At 32.6% G+C, this 15,574-nt stretch overlaps 1 protein-coding gene across 1 annotated transcript; it reads left to right on the forward strand.

Moving 5' to 3' along the window:
- Positions 1-6,768: 6,768 nt before the first annotated feature.
- Positions 6,769-13,563, forward strand: LOC141608326 (cinnamoyl-CoA reductase-like SNL6). Its single transcript, XM_074427689.1, has 5 exons — positions 6,769-7,004; positions 7,276-7,436; positions 12,358-12,549; positions 12,639-12,973; positions 13,143-13,563. Exons 1-5 carry the CDS (start codon positions 6,872-6,874, stop codon positions 13,270-13,272), a joined length of 951 nt encoding a protein of 316 aa, XP_074283790.1. The 5' UTR covers positions 6,769-6,871; the 3' UTR covers positions 13,273-13,563.
- Positions 13,564-15,574: the final 2,011 nt, after the last annotated feature.

The following is a 15,574-nucleotide window of genomic DNA, read 5'->3' on the forward strand; positions in this document are numbered from 1 at the left end:
AGATAAGTGTAGAATATTTAATTTATCATTTTTAAGTCACATAAATTTAAAGGGAAGTTGAAACATATGAAACCAAAATCAAGAAATATTCAACTTCTTAAGTTAATGGAGCATTGTTATAGTAGAGAGATCAAAAACTATGATCAATAAGGTAGGTGAAATGTTAAAGTTACAATAACACATAATGTCATCCATAATGGCTAGGTGAAAATTAGTAAATATGAAAACCAAAATAATCGAGAAATATTCAACTTCTCAAGTTAATGGAGTATTATTATATAGTAGGCAGGGACGAAGCTCAGACCAAATTTTAGCCAAGGCCGAAATACTTTTAGGTTCACCAAGCGTATAAAATATCATAATAACTTTATATCGAGGCTTTAAATAAGCAATATTATTTCGTTTATATTAGGATAATAATCACACAATTTGTATCAATATTCATCAGTAACAATAAAATTATAATAATATGCAAATAATAAAAAAAAATAAAAAACTAAACCACTCAACCTAATAGTAATCCAATTGGTCTCCCTTGTGACGGGTTACCATTTGTGACGGATATTTTGTGAGATAAAATGGTAACAAAATGGGTTAGTGGAAAAAGGGGACCACATGAATAGTGTTGCAGAGAGAGAAAAAGTGGGTACTTTGTGAGGTAAAATGGTATCCGTCTTCAGCTTGTGACGGATTTGTCATGTCTTTAATGAGAATTTGTGATAGTAATCTCATCAACAAAAAGCACATCCTCACTACTCCATTTTTATGCAATTGAAATTCTTATTATTCCCAACCTAATTTTTTATTTTGTAATTGGCCCTCTAAGATGAATTAGCAATCAATAAAAGAGTACTAATTTTGCAAATCTAGAAGTGAAAATTGATTAGACGAGAAATTACCTTATTGGATCTCTAAAGTCCAAAGTTTCTATGGCAAATGAGCAAATCAGCAAATCAACAATGGAGACTATATTTTTATTTTTATTTTTCTAACTGTGGTTCTCTTTTTTTTTTTTTTTTTTACTATGATACAAGTTTTATGTCTCGAGTGCTTACATAATTTAAGAATATCAAATTTTTAATTATGGTAATTCTTTTGCAATTCTTTTGTTTACAAATTTAACATTCCTTTCCCTGATATGCAAGGAAGAAGAATATGGAGAAGATTAAGGATATTTTTCTTTTTTAATTTCCATTTATCTTTATGTATAAATATTTTATTCAAAGTCCGCCGGGGCCGCGGCCCGGCCGGCCATACCTGTGCTTCGCCTCTGATAGTAGGGAGACCAAAAGTTATAATCAATAAGGTAGATGAAATGTTAAACTACAATAACACATAATGCCATTCATAATGGCTAGGTAAATAGTTAGTAAATAGCCAGATAGAGTAAAATTTGCTCAAAAAGTTGAAATTTGATGTCCACTTGGCAGTAAAGTTGCTCAACAAGCCTTTTTATATTATTGTATAGATTTGATATGTTAGTTCTAGTAATACAATAATCTAACTATGAATCTCATCACAAATTATTAGGTAAATTTTTTGACATTTTTCTTAATTTACCTTATTATATTATTAGTTCACCTTTGTTGAAATTTTTTGACCCAGCTAATTATTATAAATCCTTATAACAAGACCATCAGTAACAAGTTTGGAGTCGCAAAATAGAGCATGTTGTGTTGATGTGAGACTGTTCATTTGGTGCTGTATTTAAGAACTAAATTACTTCCCAAAATGGAATTAAATTAGGAATTTAAGACACAATTACGCGTAAATTGATGTCATTAATGTTTGATTTAAGGTTTTCATTCCTTTTTTGGCACCTTAAATACAGCCCTAAGGGCTGTATTTATCATTTCCCTAAGGGTTTTTTGTCAGAAACTACCTTTTATTTAGGGTCATTTGTGAACAACAACCTTTCATTTTATTTTTGGCTTTCAACTACCTTTTACTTCTTCATTTTGCGAAAGACTACCAAAAATTCCACTTCCGGTGAACAAAAGTCAACTTTCCGGCGTTGACTTGCTCTTTTCTCCCTTTTTCACACATATAACCCATATTTCTCCCTTTGTTCACCCAACAAAATCCGAAAAAGCTCCTCTCCATCCCCAACACCTTATCAAAAGTTTGTTCAAAGCAATATCAACGCATCAACCATCTCAATCTCCATCTCCATCTCCGTCGTCACTACCACTTTCACCTTCACCCTTACATTTCAACAACCTTACACACTAATCATGATTCATAACCTACTGTTCATCTAAGTCATATTAAAGTACCTTCTTTCTCTCTTCATGGTAAGATGGTGGGTATATGGAAACTAATGAGATAGTCGCACACAAGTGATCCTACGAGTGAATCCATGATTATTTTCGAATAGTTAACACAAGGAGTTAATTTTGCCAACAAAGCCATAATAGATCATTATTGTTGAAGAATTATTGACCATGTTAAGATTAATATCAATGATGATTTTGTTTAGGTGATTAGGACTTTGATTCGGGTAAGAGATAAACAAATTGAGGTGATTAATGTCGGGTTTAATCAATCTTTATCATCGATTATTAAGGTTATGAAGTAAAGAGTTAGATTCAACATGAAATGGTAAGTCAATGCCGGAAAGTTGACTTTTTTTCGTCGGAAGTAAATTTTTGGTAGTTTTTCGCAAAATGAAGAAATAAAAGGTAGTTGAAAGCCAAAAATAAAATGAGAGGTAGTTGTTCATAAATAACCCTATAATGTAGTTTCTGACAAAAAACCCATTTCCCTAATTTTAAACCAAGTAAAAGCCAGCTATTTCTTTGCACAAATTGGAGAAGTGGAGTCTTGAATGCAAAAAGGCAACAGTGGTGTAAACAGAAACCAAACCAGCCCATACAGATACAGGCACTCATTCAACGAACGTCACTTAATAATATGTCATGCACTCCTGCATTAAATATAACATGTTATCAATGCACAACTCATGGCTGCAATTGCATACATATTCTGATGCCAGAGGTGACTTTGTCCGTCTAATTGTTCCACCATTTATTAAATTGCTCATCATTAGATTCATATGTCAAATCAATAAGTCTCCATTGTAACGGGTCAAGTATCACCCATTTGACTAGAAAAGACAAAAGTAAAAGTGTCTAGAGAAATACAAAAAGCTTGTCTTTATCTACCCAAGTGGGTTTTATTTGACCCGTCACAAGCTTGTGACGGATATCACCCGTCACAAATGAGAATTTGTGATGTCAAACTGATACTTTGTCCGTCTCGGACTCTCGGTCATTTGTTTATCCTAAAAAGGAATAGGTAACAAATGATCAAGAAGGAGTATATTTCTTGAGTTTCGAGATTAAGGCTCTGTTTTGATAAAATTAACTGAAAAGATAGCTGAAACTTGAAAATGTAGTTGAAAACTGAAAAGTTAACTAAAACATCGGAAGATGACTAAAATTAGGAGTTGATAAAGTAATTGATTATATAAAGAATGTTTGGCAAACTAGCTGATTTTTGGTGAAATGAAGTAAAAGATATAATAATTAATTTAGGGGTTTTTCTAACGTGTGCCCTAAGGCTACACATTAATAACCTATATGTGGTAAGATTAACAACATATTAGCATTTCATTTCAGATACCTTATTTGGTTACTAAGCTACTTGTCAAACACTTGACAAAAAAAAGGTAAGATAATTGGAATTTTTGTCAAATAAGCTACCTAAAATGTCATGTTAAATAGAATCTAAGATTATCAAATGCCTGATATCAAAGTTGAACGATCGTTACAACTATAATACCCATCCTGAAAAATCATAGAGAATATATATGAATTATAGTTTTTACATATTATTTTTTTTTTTTGAGAAAAAGTTTTTATATATTATTAAGCAAATCTAATGTTTTCAAAAGAGCCACCGTAGCTATTAAGGCCCTGTACTTTTGGACTTAGTCACTTAATTTAAGTTACTTCAGATCCTATAAGTTCAGTTCAGTTCAGATCAGATCCTATAAATTCAGTTCAGATCCTATAAGTTAAGTTCAGTTCAGTTCAGATCCTATAAGTTCAGTTCAGTTCAAATTCTATAAGTTCAGTTCAGTTCAGATCCTATATGTTCAGTTCAGATCCTATAAGTTCAGATCCTATAAATTCAGTTTAGAAAAGTTATATACATAGTATTATTTTTAAAAACCGACGCAAAAACATTTGACATTATTAATTATTCGATACATATATACATTATTATTTTTAGAACAAAATTATCACTCTTCTCATTATTTTTTATCGTAATGTAACAGCAGTATAATGTATGAACAAATCATTGTATATAAAGCGGAAAAATGTTATTATCTTACCTTGTGTTTTAGACTATATTTTCTTATCAGTGTTCTTTCTTGGCTGCCCACTAATTTCTTGTAAATTTTTTGTTTAATCTCAAAAAAAGTTTCCGTTTTTATAATAATAATAATAATAATAATAATAATAATAATAATAATAATAATAATAATAATAATAATAATAATAATAATAATAATAATAAGGGTTTTTTCTCAAAAACTACCTTATATTTAGGTGTATTTGTAAAAATACTACCTTATATTATTTTTTTGTTTTCAACTACCTTTGTTTTCTTTATTTTTGGTCAGTAACTACCTACGCTAAGAATCTAGACATATTTGGTCTATTTTCCGGCTTTAACATATCTCACATGACTCTTTTATGTTTTAATCTAACTAAGACCCGATTTTGGGAAGTCATAAAGTACTTACGCTAAATTTTAGTAGATGTTTGTAGTTATTATTGAAATGTGAAATTTATTAATTTTGCTTATCTGAAGTTAAATTTTGGTTTGGACGCGGTTGATCATTGTTGTTTGATGTTAAGAAAGTCATGTGCGATAGGTTAATGTCACTAAATCGACCAAATCTCGCCATATTTCCAGCGTAGGTAGTTTTTGACCAAAAAATGAGAAAACAAAGGTAGTCTAAAACAAGAAAAATAATATAAGGTAGTTTTTTTACAAATACCCCTAAATATAAGGTAGTTTTTGACAAAAAACTCTAATAATAATATAAGGTAGTTTTTTTACAAATACCCCTAAATCCGTTCAAATCATCCAAAATGTCGATCAATCACGAACAAACGCAAAATACGAACCAAGACGCTTCCGCCACCCTACCCCACACGTTGCAAGTTGGGTAGTAATATGAAAATAAAATAAGGGGTATTTTTGTCATAAAAATGCAAATATAGGGGTTTGGTAGCAATTTTTAAATTTTTTCAATATTTTGGGGGTAGTTTTTAAACTTTTTTTAAACGGGAGTAAGTTTTAAAAAGTGTATTTTAAAAGGGAGTTATTGATAATTTACTCTTATTATCTTCATTGTTCTTCTTGTTTTTATTTTTATTTTTATTTTTATTTTTATTATTTTTTTATAAAACCGCAACTTTTATTATTATTATTATTATTATTATTATTATTATTATAAAAATAAACGCAAACTTTTATTGAGATTAAACAATTTTTTACAAAAAATTAGTGGGCAGCCAAAAGAGAACATTGATAAGAAAATATTGTCTAAAACACAAGGTAATATAATAACATTTTTTCGCTTTATATACATTAGTTTGTTCATACATTATACTACGGTTACATTACGATAAAAAATAATAAGAAGAGTGATAATTTTGTTTTAAAAATAATAATGTATATATGTATCGAAAAATTAATAATGTCAAATGTTTTTGCGTCGGTTTTTAAAAATAATACTCTGCATATAACTTTTCTAAACTGAATTTATAGGATCTGAACTTATAGGATCTGAACTGAACTTATATGATCTGAACTGAACTGAATTTATAGGATCTGAACTAAACTGAACTGAACTGAACTGAACTGAACTTATAGGATCTAAAATAAACTTAAATTAAGTGACTTTAAGTCCAAAAGAACATGACATTAATATTCTGTCACTCATATTTAGAGCACACAAAGTTCCTTCTTATCTGTCGTGAACGAACCATCTATGCCACCCTTTGTACCTACCCGTCCTTCCCTTCCCTTCCCTTCCAACACATTGACTAGTACATCCGTGTACTGTACACTAGTCCTACTGTCATTTTATTATTACCTTTCAATTCATTAATTATTTCTTTTACATCATCCTTCTAACAACCACCTTCTACGCTTCTACTTAACAAAATTACGACCATTTCATATTCATACTATTCTATTCTATAGTATATACTCCCTCCTATTTATTTTAACTCTCCCCTTTTCCTTTTACATCTTATTTTAATTACCTTATCCCATAAAAATACTTATTTTAATCATTTTACTCCACAATAATATATTTCCTCTCTCCAATTAACTTAAACCACCACAATACTTTACAATAAAATAATCCTACCCTTAATTTGCGTGCCCTTTTAAAAGGGGAGAGTTAAAATGAATAGGAGGGAGTATATGGTCATCATGTAAAGACTCAGCCCATCCATTTTGACACTTTTTATGTCATAATTTACTCCTAAATAAAACACTATTTCAACCTATCTAATATTTCCTCCTAGTCTGATTGTTGGTTCCTCTTTCCTTTTCCATGCTAGTCGGGTGTTGGTTCCTCTTTCCTTTTTTGGTAAGTTTTGTGTGGTCCAAATTCAATTCCATGTGGGGTAGGGTGTTTTGTGTGGATCAAATTCATTTCCTTAATTTTGGTGCCCAAAAGAAAGGGAACCAACAATCAGACTAGGAGGGAGTATTATATTACTATAGGTAATTAACATTTCCTACCTTCCTAACTAATCAACACCAACACTCCATCTCTTATAAATTCCACTAAATTTCTTCTATTTTAATTACATCAACTACTCCATTTCAATTCTTCCCAATGGCACCGGCATCATTCATACCCATATCCAACACGGTATGCGTCATGGATGCCTCCGGCTGCCTTGGTGCTACTCTCGTAACACGACTTCTTCACAGAGGTTATATCGTTCATGCTTCCCTACAACCTCATTGTATGTTTCAACTCCTTCATTTAATTACACAATTTCGTACTATTTAAATACTCCCTCCAATTATATGGAATTGTTAACATTTCATTAAAATACTACTCACAAATATTCAAGTATTCAACTAATATTGCAATTCCCGAGTGAAAAAGCTAAGAGGGCGTAATTTATATTTTTTTTCTTCTTTTTTTCTCCATTTACCAAACAAAGAAAATTGCCTCCTAGAACGAATTATATATATGATGATTAATATCTTCAATCTAATATGTATGTATAGGTGAATTGCAAGAATTGAAGGGTTTAGATGAAGAAGAAAAAGAAAGATTGAAAGTGTATTATACAGATGTTTTTGATTATCAAAGTATAGTTGAAGCATTAAAGGGTTGTTCTGGTCTCTTCTACAACTTTGAGCTTCCTCACGATCAATCCACCTATGATGTTAGTTTTCTTTCTTTCATTTGTTTTCTTTAATTAATCTACAATTTTGTTTCTTTTTCGAATGGCATTGCTTGGTAGTTTATCTACTCCCTCTGTTCCAGTGAGATGTTTACACTTCTTTTATTTTGTGAGGGGAAAATAAAGGAAGTGTAAACATATCACTGGAACGGAGGGAGTACTTACTTATCCCTTTGGTTGAACAAAGTCAACCATTTTCCTCGAGACTAATTATTTTCACACATTCTCATATGGTAGTGTCCCTCTCACAAATAAAAATGGGTAGTGCAAGTGGGTGGGAAATAGATACCCCCACTTGCACTACCCACTTTCATTTGTGAGAGGAAAATTATCCGTCTATAACTATATGATAGAATATAATGAGACGGACTGTTATTTTTAAATGAAGCCAAAACTCTTTACTCTTTTAATTCCGGGTTATGATGGAATAATTAAATTAAAATGGCTAACTACGATGGTTGCGCTTCTTTTTCTCATGAATTATGAAGTAGTGATCCTATGATACATTTCTCAACACAATTTTTATCTTGAATCATTCGGAACCCGTCTCTTTAATATTCTGAGCAACATTGCCCTGAATTGTTATACACAAACAATAATTTGAAAATATGTTCTCTCATTAAATTATCACAAAATTTCATTATAGACTGCATATATCCGTCTATAACTAAAGACGGGTCAAATACAATACCACATTCCTAATATGACAAACAACAAATGGGGTGGTGGGGGCTAAAAATGTTACCACTTTCAAGCTATTTGGCCCGTCTTTAGCTATATCCGGCTATAGCAAGACTAGCTATTAAATTATTTAAACTACCTCTATATTCATTTACTTAATAGTCGCCCTATTCACAAAGAAGGAAGAATTAAGAATTAAGAATTAAGAATCAATATGAGAAAAATATTACTCATTCCTTTCAGCCAATCATACTTTAGGATTCAATCCCAAAACACTGAATATAGACTGTGATGCTTAGGTGTAAAAAAGCAGACTAAGAATTGAAAGATTGATCATATCAGGTCAATATTACAATGAACTATTGTTTTTTATGTGGATTTTGACTTCGATTTCTATAGAAATTTTTCCAAATTATACTCCCTCCCATTCACAATAAACCTCCCAATTTCCTTTTTCGGTTATTCACAATAACCTCCCTATTTCCTTTTTTGGTAAGTGTTTGTGTGGTCCAAATTTAATTGTATGGTGGGGTAATGTATTTGTGTGGTCCAAATTTAATTATACGGTGGGGTAGTGTGTTTCCTTAATTTTTGTGCCAAAATGAAATGAGAGGTTTATTGTGAATGGGAGGGAGTATAACAATTGGTCTCCCTTGTGACGGATTATCATTTGTGGCGGATATTTTGTGAGTAAAAATGGTAACAAAATGGGTTAGTGGAGAAAGAGGACCACATGAATAATGTTGCAGAGAGAGAAAAAGTGGGTACTTTGTGAGGTAAAATGGTATCCGTCACTCAAGAGTGATGGATATGTGCCGTCACAAACAAGAATTTGTGATTATATAAAGAGTTGGTCGGTTGTAAAACCGTTTTAAACAAAAATTGTAAAAAAGAATATTAAGAAAATTATTTCCATGAAAGTAGGCATTGAAAAATGTTATATAAAAAAGTACTCGTGTAAGACCGCTTTATGCAAGTATTTGTGTTATGTAAGTACAATATATTTATTTTTAGCTATTATTAAATTATGTATTTTCATAGGATTTCATTTTGAATTTTCATGCTCATTTATATAATTTTTTTTCCCTAAATATGGAGTATTAAAGATAAAAAAAAGTGTCACAATTTTGATGCTCAATTATCCGGTGGACAAGTCACAAGTCACAAGTGTAGCTTTCATTGCCAAATCCAGGTCTTACCGATTTAGTGGGTTTGATTAATTAATAATTTAATGGCTTTTTGTGAGTATAGAACCGATCTTGAGGCTTCAATCAACCGTTTAAACTTTTGATCAAGATGGTATTTTTACATGATATTAGAACCAGTGTGATTAAAAGGTCACGGTTCAAATCCCAACCCCTTACAATTTTAGAGTGGAATATTAGCACCCAGATATGGATATAGGTAGGCCTGAATCTCAAGATCGATTTTATACCCTAACACTTTTTAAATGTTTTGGTCATTTTGGTCATGTGTTCAACTAATTATGTAGGTGAAGTTGTGCTAGACATGTTTCAGCTAAGTCCTAAATTACTCCCTAATTCATTAGCGAAAGCTATGGGATTCTTGCATGGATTATGAATCCACCATCCTTACTCTTTAGTTGTAGATCACTCAAAGTAGTACTCCCTCCGTCACGCTCATTTGTTATCTATTCATTTTGGTACAAAGACCAAGGAAATGAGAAAAAGTAGAGAAAAATAATAATAAACTAAAGTGTTCTTTCCCATCTACACTAGCCCACATCACACACCCACTTGCCCACTTGTGTAAAACTTACCAAAAGTGGAAATAGAAAACAAATAAGTAATACACCCAAAAATGGAAATAGATAACAATTGACCGGGACGGAGGGAGTAATAATGTACTCCATAGTATAGGAAGTAAGTGATCCGAACTAAGGGAGTATTTATGTGAGAGTGCTACTTCTTTTAATGCCTACTATAACTTTTTTAGACTTTAAATAACTCATAAGGTTTTACACTACACAATAATTAAATTTTACGAGTAATTATTTTATGTTGTCTTTCTGACAATACCTAATACTAAAAAATAGTACGCGCTCCATACACCCATTTTCATTCCGTTTTAGTAAAATACTCTTCACATATACTCCCTCCATACCAGACCAATGGTAACATTAACTTTTTGGCACTATTTATGGTCGTAAGGAATTTTCGATATTATTCTTAATCTATAAGACAAAATATAGTCATGTGAGATCTTGTTTGATTTATCGTTATAAATGCTATAAAAATATCAAATTTTTATAATTGGTGTGGTATGAAGGGAGTATTAGATAAATGGGGTAAAAACAAGGAAGTCATCATATTTCCGAGATTTAACGTATCTGATGACAACAACACTATACTCAGCATCACTGAAATATCAACCTGAGTAAATTTGTAGACATCTCCTTTAGTAGCAAGTGGTGGAATCCCATGGACATATTACCTGTCAATTGTTGTCACAATTAATATTCGTGTCCCACGGATTGGCGAGTCACGACAAAAATACATCTATTCGATAATTTCATCTCGTTCATTTGTCTATCTTTATATATTTTATAAAAATAATAATAATTAAAAATAAATAAATGATCGTTAGTCTTAACATCGGCCAAACAACCAAATTGGTAAATAAAGTAGGAGATGAATGACAAATTGGTAAAAAAACTCTTGCAAGCGACAGATTGGTAAAAAAAAATTGAAGGCAACGACACATACACCAAAAAACACAGCGCGTGAATCAAACACTTATTGTATGCATATCTCACTCTTACTTTTACTACACCCCTTCTTTTCCTAGGAAACCCAGTAACTTCTTCTACCTCCATCTCTCCAACATAACTCTTATTCAATCTCTTCTCCATGTTTCTTACGAAGTACAAAAAATGATTGAGCAAATTTCTTGCAAAATTTCTTGCATGATATTATTAGTATAATTTACTGTACTGTAAGTTAAGGTACTTCTCTTCTACTATTTGATGAAAACTGAAATTTGATTATTTATACATATATTTGCAGAAATATCAAGAAAGGTAAATTTTGATATTTGTGTTTGATTTGATGATGTGATTAAATACTTTGATTATTTTATACATATACTTGTAGAATATATCAAGAAGGGTAAATAATATAAATTTTGTGTTAGATTTGATGATGATGTGATTAAATATCTTAGCTCGGATAATTAATTCGATAAAATATGCTTAATTGTATGATTAATTGGTAAAATATTATTAGGATTTATGAGTAATGGGTCAGATACAACTAGGATTATGAATTATGATTAATGTTGATTAGAATGAAAATTTTGATGCTTACATTGACTTTCACCTACCATTCTACCAATATGCTAGTCAGAGTAGTCACAAGCCTTCAGTAGTTGTAGTTTAATTTTCATTTGTCTGAGTTTTGTCATTTTTTTTTTGGTCTCAGTACATAGCTCAGGAAATGGAGGGAAAGAGGTTGAATAACAAGAGTCTGACATCCTTTCAAAGTGAATAAATTTGAGTAAATAAATGGCTAGCATGAGTATGACACGCACGCGCTTATTAGAAGGCTTGATCTTGAGTTTTTTTGGTGTATATGTCGCCTACTTTGAGTTTTTTTACCAATCTGTCGCATATGAGAGTTTTTTTACCAATTTGTCATTGATCTCCTACTTTTTTTACCAATCTGGTTGTTTGGCCGTCTTAACATCAATCGATTTCAAACAATAACATTCATATTTCATAATAATTACTTCCTCTAATCCAATCCAATTCAAACTATCCATTTGACTTTTCACGGTCTACGAGACAACACTTTGACCACGTTTTTCTTCATTTATATACTCCCTCCAATTCACAATAAACCTAAACACACTATCCCACCATATAATTAAATTTGGACCACACAAATACACTACCCACCATACAATTAAATTTGGACCACACAAACACTTACCAAAAAAGGAAATAGGGTGGCTATTGTGAATAACCGAAAAAGGAAATAAGGAGGTTTATTGTGAATTGGAAGGAGTATTATTTTTTTGGGTCGAAATTATAATTTTCCGAAACCTATTTTTATAACAAACGTAAATATGTCAATTTTACGTATAAATTTTAAAAATTTGATTAAATATAATCGATGTCAAAATTTAACAAAGTTGACTTTGAAAAGTGAGTGGGTAGTTTGGATTTAATTGGAGAAAGTATAATTTTGTATGTGTGTTTTAGGAGCACACGTTGGAAATAGAGGTTCGAGCTGCTCACAATGTGTTAGAAGCATGTGCACAATTAGACATAATCGACAAAGTTGTGTTCACTTCTTCAATTACCGCAGTAATCTGGAAGGAAGATCATAAGGAGATATCATCAAATCTAGATGAAAAATATTGGAGTGATATCAATTTTTGCCGTAAATTTAAGGTAACAACTCTGTCACACGAATACAACCGTCTCATATATATGAGACGTGTAGCTAGCTCGCTCTAACTTTGTTTAATTTGTTACTATAGTTGTGGCATGCGTTATCAAAGACCCTAGCGGAGAAGACTGCATGGGCGTTGGCAATGGATCGGGGCATTAGCATGGTGACGGTTAATGCTGGTTTATTATTGGGGCCTCAACTTTCAATCGCAAACCCTTACTTAAAAGGAGCAGCTGAAATGTACCAAGATGGTGTTCTCGTCACGGTTGATTTGGATACCTTGGTAGATGCACACATTTACGTATTTGAAGACATTTCGGCGTATGGACGCTACTTGTGCTTTAATCACGTCATTAGTCAACCTGAGGATGCGATTAAGCTTGCTAATGTCTTGTTACCCTCAGCGTCAGTACAACCTCAAAGGTATTCGTCTATAATGCTTTATAATAACATATGCACCTTATCGTTGTTATATTAGCAATAGTATTATTGATAAAACAGTAATTTTATTTGCCGTATGCCTTAAATTGGAAAATATGAAAAACTTAGTTGACTTTTATCTTATATTTGCATCTGGGATTTATACATGCAGTTTTCAAGACGATTGTAGCGTGATTCGAGAAAAAATCAGCAACAAGAAATTGAATAAATTGATCCATGAATTCGAATCTCATACAGATGACCAAGATGATGACATTCAACTTGAATATCTAAACTATTGAATAGTTTTCCGAGTGTGAAGGTATCGCCATTCAAGTCGAAAGTATTAATCCAAAGCCTAAGCAGCTACTATTTTGGCTTCATCCTAATCATAAACTGCAAATAAATGTAGTATAGTAAAAATATGCGTGCAGTATGTAGATAGACATTTAGCAAGGCAAATCAAAGCAATTAAGGTTTCTCATATGAAATCATTTTTTTAGTTTTCTCCTTGTTTATTTATTTATTTATTTATTTGTATTTATGAACAAAAAAAAACAATTGGCATCTATGATATATTGATACATTAAGCATTTTAAATTGTACATTTACTTGTTATGATTGAAACTCAAGCAAGGCAGCAATTAAGCAACAATATCACCCTTAAAAAAAAAAAAGAAAAAAAAAAACAATATCCCCAAATTATTAAATTGTACATTTACTTGTTATATGAAGAAGTCTCAGTTTACGTAAAATCGCACAGTTTTATGTGAAACTTTCTCTCATCTCCGCAAAAAGACTAAAAGCCAAGAAGGCTGTATATTAATTCGTAGTTGGTACATGTGAATAACTAGTTATGTGTATGTAGTCCTTTTAGAAGAAAAAGATTTCAAAATGGTCCTTGAGTTGAGTATATATGGCAGTATGGACCACGCACGATTAGGAATGGCAATGGGTAGGGTTTGGGTAGGGTCCGCCTAGAACCGGAACCGACCCGAGATTTTCCCTTTGGACCCGTATCCGACCCAGACCCGTAAGGGTCTAAAATTTGAGGACCCATACCCGGACCCTATGGGTAAGGGTAGGGTCTGGGTCTACCCGCGGGTCCGAGTTTAAGCCACTTTAATAACAAGATTAACAGCTATAGGGTCTATAATATTAAAAAAAAATTCATACTACTTTAAGATTATGAGTTTATTAATCTGCCGTTAATGGAGGTTGTCGGTCGCCGGCTATTAGAGAGGTGGTTGTCAGTCGCGTATCGTCTTTGTGGTGGTGGTTTTCTTGTGTCGGTGGTGGAGTGGTGGTATTGTCGAAAGAGTTTGGTTGGATTTTATCACTTTATGGATGAGGGAAGAAAAGAGACTTTAGTTGGGTTTCTACGATCTCAAAAGTGAATTCGAAAAAGTTGTAATTTTGATTTTTTTCCTTTAATAAAGGGTCTAAGGGTCGGGTATGAGTCTCATAACTTAGACCCGGACCTGGACCCGAAATATTTTCTTAAGACCCATACCCATTGGGTCTGAAAAAATGAGACCCATACCCGACCTATTAGGGTCCGACCCTCAGGGTCTGGGTCAGGTCCCCGACCCACTGCCATCCCTACGCACGATCCATGGTCCAACAAAAGCTCACTACTCTAATGGTTTAGCTACTAGCTTGCAATTTTAAGAAATTGCAAGCAAGTCCTTTTTCTCAACCATTGGCATTCATTCGCTTAACTTTTTATACTTTGTGAGAGCATTTAACTAAAGCTAAACAAATAATTGCGGATAAAGTATGTATAATACCATTAATATGAAGGGTATCCGCCAAAATGAGGACTTTTCATGAGACAATATAACCAACCAAATTAGTCTCACTATAGACGGATATATCCGTCTAAAGTGAAAGTGTGAGATCCTTGAAAAAATCTCCTTTTCGAAAAAAGTAAATAATATGGAGTCGCCAGTAGGTTTTATAAAAAAACATACAAAAATAAAGTTAACGGAAAAGACCCTTTTGATCACTGGTATGGGGACTGATCCGTCACTCCGGCCTAAACCAAAGATTGCGGATTCGGGGGTAAAGGTACGATCAGGGAAGGTGTTAGGCACCCGGACCGCCCATCAAACTGACTGTAATACTCCGTATTTATAAGTCTTGGGGTACTCTATCGAGTAGGCCTTACTCTGTCGAGTAAGGGTAAGTAGCGAAATAAAATAGTTTCTGACCTGTTGGGCACTCGATCGAGTAGCTGGGGCACTCGATCGAGTAAGGGGGTACTCGGTCGAGTACCTTGGGTACTCGATCGAGTGTCCGGTTTTACGGGGAGTTTTCTCGGGTTTTGTTAATTATGCGATTAGGGTATTTAAGCTTCATCGTCATTATTCTAAATCACTTTTACAAAACCTAAATTCCTGTTTAAGAGAGAAAGCAAACAAGTTCATCTTCTTAATCGCATTCTTAGCAATTCCCGGAGTTCAGACGGTCAGTTCTTGTCGTTGTTCGTACCGTTGAGTTCCTTGCGTCGAGGGTAAGATCTATGTACCCTTTTTATTGTATTTCCTTTGATTTGGTTAAACCCTAATTTAGAGATTGGGGGTTTTATGTGTAGTATGTGAT

The sequence above is a fragment of the Silene latifolia genome, chromosome 1 (assembly GCF_048544455.1).
Source record: "Silene latifolia isolate original U9 population chromosome 1, ASM4854445v1, whole genome shotgun sequence".
NCBI classification, from domain to species: Eukaryota; Viridiplantae; Streptophyta; class Magnoliopsida; order Caryophyllales; family Caryophyllaceae; genus Silene; species Silene latifolia.

Coding starts and splice junctions, on each gene's coding strand:
- LOC141608326 (XM_074427689.1), top strand. CDS start 6,872: ATGGCACCGGCATCATTCATACCCATATCCAACACGGTATGCGTCATG. Junction 7,005..7,275: donor TGCTTCCCTACAACCTCATT/GTATGTTTCAAC, acceptor ATGTATGTATAG/GTGAATTGCAAGAATTGAAG. Junction 7,437..12,357: donor ACGATCAATCCACCTATGAT/GTTAGTTTTCTT, acceptor TGTGTGTTTTAG/GAGCACACGTTGGAAATAGA.